This window comes from Erpetoichthys calabaricus, chromosome 12 (genome assembly GCF_900747795.2).
Source record: "Erpetoichthys calabaricus chromosome 12, fErpCal1.3, whole genome shotgun sequence".
NCBI lineage: Eukaryota > Metazoa > Chordata > Cladistia > Polypteriformes > Polypteridae > Erpetoichthys > Erpetoichthys calabaricus.
In genome coordinates, this window is record NC_041405.2 from 127,897,263 (window position 1) to 127,908,411 (window position 11,149).

At 38.7% G+C, this 11,149-nt stretch overlaps 1 protein-coding gene across 2 annotated transcripts in view; it reads right to left on the reverse strand.

Annotated features, from left to right (window-relative positions):
* The window catches only part of crsp7 (cofactor required for Sp1 transcriptional activation, subunit 7), a 44,758-nt gene extending 35,116 nt beyond the window's left edge, over positions 1 to 9,642 (reverse strand). Inside the window, exons 1-2 of one of the 2 annotated variants that reach the window (XM_028816142.2) lie at positions 9,161 to 9,642; positions 1,621 to 1,695 (exon numbers count right to left, since the gene is read on the reverse strand). In XM_028816142.2, coding sequence (XP_028671975.2) covers positions 1,621 to 1,695; positions 9,161 to 9,232 — 147 coding nt within the window. In that variant the 5' untranslated portion in view covers positions 9,233 to 9,642. Of the gene's footprint in view, positions 1 to 1,620; positions 1,699 to 9,160 lie in introns of both variants that reach the window. The other variant, XM_051934518.1, reaches the window with a different exon arrangement.
* Positions 9,643 to 11,149: the final 1,507 nt, after the last annotated feature.

Sequence of the window (11,149 nt, forward strand, 5' to 3'; positions counted from 1 at the left end):
TATATTTAAATAAATCCTATATCGCATGCAAAAATTTCACAAATCAATCAAATGCCTGATCCCATGACTAAACAAAGCAGACTGCAAAAATCCTGGCTAAAATTAAACAATTCCTACAGCAATTAACATTGGACCCAAGTCAAAGTGTTTTTGAAGGGTATGGCGGTACATACTGAAACAAACTACTAAAAACAATTAACGTAGGGTCTTCAACAAGACAAAAACAATGAAATTTAGGAAAATTAAGTCAAATTTTGTTTGTTATTGTTGAACATTGGTCTTGGCACTCACGGTAGATATCCTTGAAAACACTCAAAACTTTTGAATCTTTACTAGGAAAAAAAAATATTCCGATGTAAATCAAATTTTAAGGCATGAAAGTCTACTTTGATTTTCCAGACAAAGACACACAGGGACGGCATACTTAAATCTACTATTCGACTTTTTGAACATCGTAGAATCAGAATATGAACTTGATAGCAAACTTTCAAAACTTGACATTTTCTGGAAACACTGCTGTTATAGACAGTTTATTCTTAAATCTGAAACTGAACCGTGGCACATTACACAATTCTTCTGACATTTTTCAGTAGCTGATTTAACATCCTTCCATTTTCTTAATTGGCTTATCCATGCCAGGGTCACAGGAAAGCTAGAGACTAATCCAGCAAGGTAGAAAATCACAGGACAGCAGTTTGGTGATGCAATCAAAAGAGAAACGAAGTGTGAGACACAAAGAGGAAAAATAAAGGCTTAGGAGGCACGTTGAGAGACGCCTTTAAAGATGAGGTGAGCAAGGCTCCTTGAAGTGACAGAGGCTGAAAAGCTGGCCTTATAAGAATAAACTCAAGAGAGGGAGTACTGTGTCATGTACATTATAGGATATTTTTAAATCAACAATAGAGGAAGTGTTGATAAAAGACTGGCTACTGAGGCCCATAGACTACTTTCCTACTTTAAAAGCCATCTAAACAAACCTGAGAAAAATGCCAAAATCTATACCTCATTTTTGTATTTAGTTTACACTACTTTTAATATACAAAATTGGTTGATTAACTTTCATTACTCCCAGTGTTGAATAAACTTTAACACTGACTTCTCATAAATGTAATTTCACTAAATGTCAAACTTTCCAAACTAATTTTAATATTTCACTGTACAATTCCACTGAATTTTATGCATTTTTCTTTAATAAATTCCAAGAGTTTATATGGTAATCTCAAAATGGTCTCTCATCAGACCATGAGTATGGGCTAGGTGAGGAAACCTAGGATCTGTAGCATCTGACTTTAACAAAGATCACAGACACACTTAGGCTACAGGAAATCAATTAAAGAAAACATTGACATTAGAATAAAAAAAAAAAACACACAACATTGCTCTGAAAACCACAAAACTGGATCTCCACCAAAATCTTCTACTGTATACATTTAGGACAATATTTCCCACTACTATTACACTTGTGATTGGTAAAGCCAAAGCCAACAAAAATGTATTTTAAAAGTTAAAAAAAAAAAAAAAAAAAAACACACACGCACACCAGCACACCTTGGCAAACAGTCACAGACCATAAAATGAATATATTCAGGCAGCTAATTTAGTTTGTGATTCTGATCCTACCTCAAGTGCTTCTTTGGTGATGGGGTACTTCTCCAAACTGGAGATCACTTCTTGTACAACCCCCATATCACGAATCTGCTGAAAATAAAAGATTAAAAAAAAATTACTCATATTAAACAAATAAAAAGAACATTACCTAATTAACAGCAGTCTGACAATATCATAAAAGTCTTGCTAAATGGTAAACCTATTCAGGCTTGCCAACAATGCTTTGCAATAATTTGGTTACAGGGGAATCAGACAACCCAGCATTGATCATTCACAGAAAGAACATACAACACTTAAGTTCAATTTAGCCACTTTAGAGTGAAAACAAAATGGATAAGTTGGATAATGCAGGGAGTGAAATATAGCTATAAAAATTAAACTACACAGATGTACACTGTGAGGATCACATATAGAAAAACAAAATGCCAGGTCTCCAGTGAATACACCTAACCAACTCTCTAACCGTTTAGCATTACATTTCTTGGGAACAACCTGCCTAACATGCAGGTGAAAGCTAAACTCTCACTACTTCCTCTACAGCTGCTGGAAACCTATTTTCCCATGCCCATTCTTCCAGAAGGGCTGTGCTTAATTTATAAACAAGGATTTTATGACATAATACAATGCGTTTCACATGTAAAGATGCCCTTAGCCAATACGTTTGGGAGGTGCAAGTAAGCAAAAAATGGAAAGTACCAAAAATTCTTAGACAGTTAATATCCATCACATAAACATACAAACAAGATGATAAAACTGGATGGCAAACCAACATAGCTCACATTACTAAAATATATGAGCTGTTTGCCACTTTGTGATTATAAATGAAGAGCGTGTGCTCCTCTAACACACTAACATTTGTGGGTCAGTCTCAAAATAAAATAAGCCAATATATGTATGTGAATTCTCCCATTGTGCAGATTACTAGCCAAGCAGAAACTTTTATGCATGTACATGAACACAAGTGGCACTATACCATTATGATCAGACTAATTAAAACATTACTACACATAGCTTTAATATGCCCAGTCTTATGACAAACAGCACAGGTGCCACCTCAACTAAATCAAGAGATGGGCCTTCTACCCATACTTGGGCAAATTAACATTTTTCTTATTTTCATGATTGTATATTTAGTGAACTTCCTATTTTAGTGATAGGAAAAATCAATTCTAAATTATGCAAGGGTGGGAAATTTGAATCCACACTTTTTAAAAATCCAAAGTTTTGCCCAAGAAAAGTAAACTACACTACACTATCTAAAATCTTGACTGCGTGGAGTTGGCACATTCTCCCCATGTCTGCATGGATTTTTTTCTCCTTATACTCCAGCTTACTTTGCACATCCCAGAGGTTAAATAGCAATTCTAAGATGGGCCACAGCAAGTGTGCATGTGCGGATCCTGCAACTGGCCAATAACCCAGTGTGGCCTGGTTTCAGGCTTTCACCGAATACCACCAAGATAGGCTCCAGCCACAGTACTTGTGTTTAGCATGTTTGTTAAAATACACTAAATCTTCACTACAAAACAACTTATAGACCAACCACCAGGAATATGGCACTTCAGATAATCTTTACCAAAATTTCACCACTAAAAACTGTTTTCAACCAGTTAAATACTGGTTTCAATACCATATTTATCATATGGGGATGCTAGGTCAGCACATTATTTTGTGATATAATAGGCAAATACAACCCTAATTCCAAAAAAGTTGAGACTACAGAAGATGCTAATAAAAAAAAAAAAAGAAAAAGTGATTTGTAAATTTACTTTGATTTGTCTCTCTATTATAATAAAATAATCCTGCGACGAGACAAGACTTTTTGGAAGATGAGACTTTTTGGAAGATTTTAACAAGTCCCGTGAGTTGAAACCTTGGCCATGAGATTTTTTCAAGTCACAACCTCCTCTCAATCATTTTCAACTACACACACAGTAACCTCACCTCTCATTCACGTGAATGCTTTTGACAGACATTTTCTGCTCTCTCAGCTCTTAGAAATTAACGTTTTCTCACTTTAAGTTCCCAATTGAAGAAGATGTATTATGTCCAAATCCTATTTAAGAATTTCATCACAAAGGGTTATCAACAGAAAAAAAAATGAGTCCATGAACAGTTCTAGCAGCGAGAAACGAAGTCAAATGAATTAACGCCAAAAATGTTGATCGGTTACACAGCAAATTGATTAAATGCGTATCAATAGACTATGCTGAAACAGTTGGTGGTGATCATACGAAAGATGAAAACAACTTTCAATATCCCGAAGAATATCTACAACTGTTAACATCATCCGGTCTTCCACCGCATGAATTACTGTAAAAAGAAGGATGTATTCAAGAAAGGTAATGTAGTACATCTTCCACGGATAACATTACACAATAAAGGAGATCTTGATATGCCATTCGTGTTAAAAGGTTAACAGTTTCCCATTAGAATAGCTTTTGCAAAGACAATTAAATCTCTGAGCCAAATAAATAAAATGACTTTTTTTGAATAACAGAGAGAAAGAAACGAAATTCAATCACGGGCAAGTTATATGCTGCGTCATCATGATGAAAGTCCAAACATGGAATCAAAATTCAATGCGATAACAACAAAAACTTAATTGAAAAACTTGTTTTTACTGAAGTTTTACAGTAAAAGTTTAAAATGTATTTGCATGTTAATTTCAAAGCCAAACTGAACAAAATCGTATTATCAATGAATAACTACCGCAACATGAAACAATTTACTTTCAAATTATTACATTTCTCTTTTTCAATATGGTTGATTACTCACTGTAATGTAAAATAGTTCTATTAGGCATATGCAATAATTCCCATGATAATAAAAATCTGCTTAAATTGTACAACCACATCCCCTTACGCAAGCAACAGAACCGCAGAGAGGCTAGTGCGTAGCACAGACACTAGGGTTAGCAAGCGAAGCAAGTAAGGGGCAAAGCCTCCTAGTATTCTAACAAAAAAAAAAAGCTTTAAGATAAGGCATTTCATGTTTTACCTAATTCATTGCATAGTTTAAAGATGTACATTCATTCAGAAAATGATGCCTGCAGCATGTACAAAAAAAGCTGGGACAAGATGTAGTTTTGGACTGATAACATCTGACTGACACCATCTTAAACTGTCATGCGCCAGTAATGAACACTCGTGACGTGGACTTGGGAATGTTTCACTAAACCTGTCATTCTAAACCATTTGGAGCTCCATCCACAGATGCAAGATAAGGCTTTACTATGCAAACCAAAAGCCATACATTAACACTGTCCAAAAGCACCACAGGTTCTGCCCCATCTGTGATGTAAAGTAGCATAGCACAACAGTATTGTGTTTTGTGGTCCAAAAAGTTAACATTTTAAACACTTTTGGGGTCTGGAGAATTGTGTGCTTCAGGCCAAACAGGAAAAGGACTATTCAAGCTGTTATGAGCATTAAGTTTAAAAGCCAATGTTTTAATGCTTTGGAGGTGTGTCAGTGCCAATGTTTTAATGCTTTGGAGGTGTGTCAGTGCCAAATACATGGGCATGGGTAATGAGGGGCACCATTAATGCAAAAAGACATGTACAAATTTTGGAGCAACATATGTTGCCATCCAGTCATCTTTTCCAGGGACATCTCCACACTATCCAGCTGGACAACAACAAACAACACTCTGCCAGGGTTACTAGTGCATGGCTGTGTAAGCAGAGATTGCAGGTAACTAGGTTGGCCAACCTGCAGTCCTGACCCATCTGTGATTGAAAAATGGGACATATTATGAAACACAGAATACACCAATGAAGGCCCTGTACAACTGAAGACCTGCAAAATGGATAGAATAAATTTTCTCTTGCTAACCTTAATAAACTTGTGACTTTAGTGATCCGCTTATTACAGTAAGTGCCATTAACAGAAATGTTGATGTTACACAGTGGTAAATACTTGACTGACACAGCTTTTTGGAGATTTGATAGGGAAAGTAAATTCCCAAAGTAAATCAAATTAACATAATTTACATATCGCTCCTTTTTTTTTTTTTTTTTTTACTTAGCATTTTCTACTGTCCCAATGTTTTCAGAATTTGGGTTGTAACAAAATTAACTACTTGCATTTTACAATATGTCTAAGCCATGTACGGATCAGACATGTTTTTCCAGCACAAACCACTGATGATCAATCAGACAGAGATCAGAGTAATTCGGATGTCACACACCTTGAACTCTGTCATGTTCCACAAATCATTCCTGAAAAAATTTTGTGGTGCAGCAGAATACATTATTCTGCTGAAAAAAGCCACTGCCATCAGGGAGTACTGTTGCCATGAAGGGGTTTACATGGTTTCCAATAACCTTTGGGCAGGTGGTACGTGTCAAAGTAACATCCACATGAATGCTAGAATCCAAGACTTCCTGGCAGAACTATTGTGCATACTGCTGCCATCTCTTCCCCAGGCAAAAGACACAGACGCACCCAGCCGTGTAACATGATCAAAAAGAAAATGTGATTCATCAGACCAGGTCAACTTCTTCCACTGCTCCATGGTCCAGTTCAGAGGCAAAGTTGCCCATTGTTGGTGCTTTCAGTGGTGGGTCAGTGGCTATGCAGCAAGTGGCAATGCATATGCATGCTGACACTTTTCTCTCACGGCCAGCATTACATTTTTCAGCTATTTATGCTACAGTAGCTCTTCTGTGGAATAAGACCAGATGGACTAGCCTTTGCTCCCTGCATGCATTAATGATTCTTTGGCACCCACTACCGGTTGACCTTCATCGAACCACTTTTGGTAGGTAATAAATCACTGCATATGGTAAACACCCCACAATGCCATTTTGAAGATGCTCTGACAGTCATCTAGCAATCACAATCTGGCCCTTGTCAAAGTCACTCATACCCTTACACTTGCCAATTTTTCTAACACATTACCTTTAAGAACTAACTGTTCACCTGCTGCCTAATATATCCCACCCTTTGACAGGTGCTATAGCAATGACATAATGTTATTCACTTCACCAGTCAGTGTTTTTTAAATGTTGTGGATGATTGGTGCATGTCTCCTACATCAAAATATGATCCCATTGTAGTAAACAGAATACATAGTCATTAACGACCATCTAAACTGAACAGAACTTTAGATTGACAGCTACAATTGTATTTTGTATTTATGGTAATGTTATTTGACATACACTTAGAATTATTTGATGTTAAAAATCAAAATTTTATTTTGATAAATCAAAAAAGTGCTTTCCCCTTAAAAGATAGTCCAAGACAACTTTCAATTAACACCTTAACCCTGTCATTATAATATTCATATTTTCTCCACATGTATATGTACACACAAAAGTGGGACAAGATGTGTAACCCATTTAAGACAGAACCTTGTTTTTTTTACCCTAAACCCCCTGAAATATTTACAGATTGTTTCAGTCAGAAGAAGGAATAATGCTATTACCTGAGCTTTTTCCTCAGAAAATTTGTTTGTGGATGCTTCCACCATTTTCTACCTGTGGCTGCTGGATGTGTGTGTAAAGCAAAGTCTTGTGCAGACTATTAAACGCTTAAGTGTTTATACAGAAACATAACTAGGTTACTTGCAAAGAAATGCGTTATCCCAGTTTATCTAATCTGAATTAGAGTATACATGGCATTTTTGAAACCTTTTCTGGGAATAACCAGGTTATTAAAGCACATGTACATGCACTTAGAGTGTCTCAAAGAACCTAAGGAACAATATGTGAGCCTTTAGTCAATCCCTGTCCTAGATGCCTTCAGTAGCTGCACACCTTTATTTAACCATGCTAAGATCACTGCTGTTGGTTATTTCTTCAAACTAGTCTCCAAAAAGGCAGGAATTCAATAAAGAAACAAATGTCAAACATACAAACTCAGATGAAGGATAAAAATTATTCACTGGAAAATTCATGCGATTGTCTGACTGGTTACTGTAATTGTCTCTGAGCACACATGAATTCTCCATGATGGGCTGTCATTTCATCCAGAGCTGCTTTCTGCCTGATGTTGTCAGGGCAGGCTACAGCTTCCTGCAATCTTACAGATTCAGAAAAATCAGGATTACGTCTTTTAAAACGTGGTCAGCCCAAAGTTAAGTAATTAGGGTTTATAAAACAAATAAGAGAAAGAAAAACAAAATACAGCACGTCTGCTCCCTTTACAGAAACACTGCAAACAACGGGGGTTCAAGCACAGATTCTGAGCAGTTCAAGTATCTTCAATGAAAACCTACTGCCAATGCAGTCTTCCAGGGCCTACAACACCACCACTTATTAATCCCAGGACATTAAAAACAAAATTTATTCAACAATGACAGTATGAGGTACAGCTAAACTTAACTAAAGCCATTTAGTATCACACAGTCACTGAAAACAGGCCACCAGATGAATCATTCCACTCCAGCATACCAATAAAACATATGCATAATACCAGCTGCAATCGTGCAACGCACCATCGGATTAATTTTGAAACAAACACCTACTACCGCCATCAGAACCCAACAGAGCAAGTTCGATGAGACGGCAGAAATCCCGCTGACTGCGCGTCCGTTATATACCGACATCATCGTGCTCTATCAAACACTCAACAAATCGGTTTAAGAAAGCAGGTCGTTGAAATGATGTCCTACATGCCTGAAAATTAAGATCATAAGGATCACGTGAAGGATGCTGGCATGGGAAGAGTTAATCGTTAGACAACAGGTTACAGAATGCAGTCTGGCGGGGACACCCCCGGGAGACACAATGGAGTGGGCTCCCCGACTCTGTAACCCCTCGCACAACATTTCCAGTTTGTAGGGACAGCGTCCGTATACCTGCCAAGAAGGGGAAGCCCTACGCACAGAAACGGCGGCACAAACTACTCTAACAAAGTAGTTTGTCAGAACTCCATCATGGCCTTGTCACAGACGAAGTATTACTTTTGAGGACTTCAACGGAAACCTTCTCTCCTGATAAATGTTGAACGATAAAGCTGCCTTTGGTTCCAAAACCCCCCCGGACACAAAGTTTAGTCGACTAGGCCGTGAGTAGTCCCGTAACTGCTCCCTCCCCACACACGCACACACACAGAGAAGGGGGCTTGCATGTTAGGCCGCACAGCCTCGGCCTCGCGTAGTCGTATAAGCTGAAGACGGACGCCTGATCGACCGCAGTTAGCGGACGGTCGTAGTGGGCCAAGGGATGACTTATCCTATGCTTACGTTTCTTAATACTTTATTTCATGTTTGGGAGATTTTCGTAAACGTTTAAGCAGGTATTTCGGAATCTCTCTGACACAGTGTTGGATGAATATTTCAAAACTACACAAAGTGTTATTGCTTTGTGGCCCTGCCTGCACGCAACAGCGACAGGCTTTCCAACAACCAAACAGTGGAGGTGTTCGTGTAATAACAGGTAAGGAGGGGACGACAGGGCAGCACAGCTGAAGTGAAGCACACGACCAACTCGAAGCTCTCGCTCTCCGGTCGCCAACGCGGACACTGTCTCAGAGCGTCCTGCAAGATTTCCTGCCTGTGACCGCCAGCTGGAGACCCCTGCGCGCACACAGCGCCTGGTACTCACGTTGCTCTGGCTATCGATGGCCTGCAGCAGCCGGTCTCTCATCTGCTGCGGGGTTGCCGAGGCCGCTGTCATCGCCTGGCCGGAGCAGGTCGGCGGGTGGGGGGGGGAGGGAGGTTTCCTCCGAAGAGACGGTGGGTGGGTGGCCGACAGACACTCACAGGCCCGCCGCGAGACCCTGTAGGAAGTAAAACGGCATGTTCCGGCGACGTGCAGAGGCCAGGAACAAGAGCGAGGGCTTTTTCTCTAAACCTGGGAGAACACACTCCAAACGCGGTCGGCTCTCGTTGGCACTCCGCTTTCTGCGCCTCGGCTTTCTGATATAAACTGCCGCGGCGCAGCCTGGGAAACCCGGGGCGTCACAGCTTCGGCGTCTGCACGCAGCCGCCTGCTGGCTTGGGTCATGCGCACTGAAAGGAAAGAGCGAGGCGGAGCCAACGCTAGAAGACAGAGTAGGAGGAGCCTGTGCGAGTTTTGCTTCGAGATTAAGCAGCGCGATCAGATGGCCGCGGGAGCTTTCAAAGAGAGGACACCTGATGGACAATAGAGGGCAGTAAAAGAGCGTCATAAATAAGGAAACGATGGATTAGTAGTGACACAAGCACTAGGCAGTTGTCCTATAGTGCCTCTGATAAAACTAAATTACAGGGGCATTTACAAGTTGGACAAATGGAGTAGGTAGCACTAGAGTTTAACTGTCAGTGGCCGCTGGATCGTTTCTCATTTCTTTGTATATCCAGTCTGTCAAACGGCAGCTACATCCAAATCTGAATTAAGTTTGAAAAAGTAATTGTGGGACATCACAGGGTAAGGGCATTATAAAAAAAAAAAAAAAAGTTAATCCAAAGGGAAAACATCAATTGGTAGGAATTTTGTATGCACGCCTTCAAAGTTTCACACTTCTCCCAAAGTGACTGTATAAACCAGGACAAACAAACAATCTAATTTCCACTGCCGCAAATTTCTTTATAATAAAAACTGAATTCCTGGTTCTTTAGAAATGTCTTAACTAGCCGGATTCTTTTTGTATAGATATGTTCCAGGTCATGTATTGATAGATAACGCCAGTATTACCCCGACATAATAGGTCTTTTTCCAGGATTGTGTTAAGCATGAAACTACTGTACTCGATTTTGTGCATACCCAGTCAGCTATGCTTGTTTAAAAAATAAAATAATAAATTGTAATCCATTCCATAAAACTAATTCTTACGACCATTAATATTCTGTTTTAAATTACATATAGCAAAGAACATTATCTTTACTTATTTGGCTGACATTTTTACCCAAGGTGACTTACAATTGATCACATTTAAGTCGTTTTTCCAATTGGAGCACAGGGCAGGTGAAGTGACTTGCTTACAGTGTCAGTAACAGGATTTGAACCTACAACCTCAGGATTTGAAGTTTAAAGCTTTAACCACTACTCCATATGGCCTAATCTACCAGTTCATCTATTTCTTAAGCCATTTGTCAAGTTCAGATCCATTTGGATTTTGTTCCTAATCCTACACTATTCAACGGCAAGTTGAAAGCCAACCCAACCATGGACAGAATACCAGTCCATTGTAGGACATACATCCATTTCCACAATGCCAATTTAGATGCACCAATGCAGACAAACTTACATTCAGTAAACATTTATGAAAAACAACATGCATATAAGATATACTTTATACACAATATTAAAATTTACTAATGGTATTAATGTTCAGTACTAAGTGATACTTTAAACTCTAATGAAACCAAAATGTTTCTATTTTATTTACTCAGGCTTTGTAATTATTGAGGCTGAAACCAAACTACAAATTGCACAGTGTTTAAATGCAATATTGCAGTACTCTTTTTTTAAAGAAAAAAAACATTTCTTGTAAAGCACTTTGAAATATATCATCATTTATATGAAAATGTGTTATAGAAATAAAAGTGTGTCTCCACAATATTCCTTCCATGATGGCACATATATAAAAATCATAGCACACTGGACTTTGTG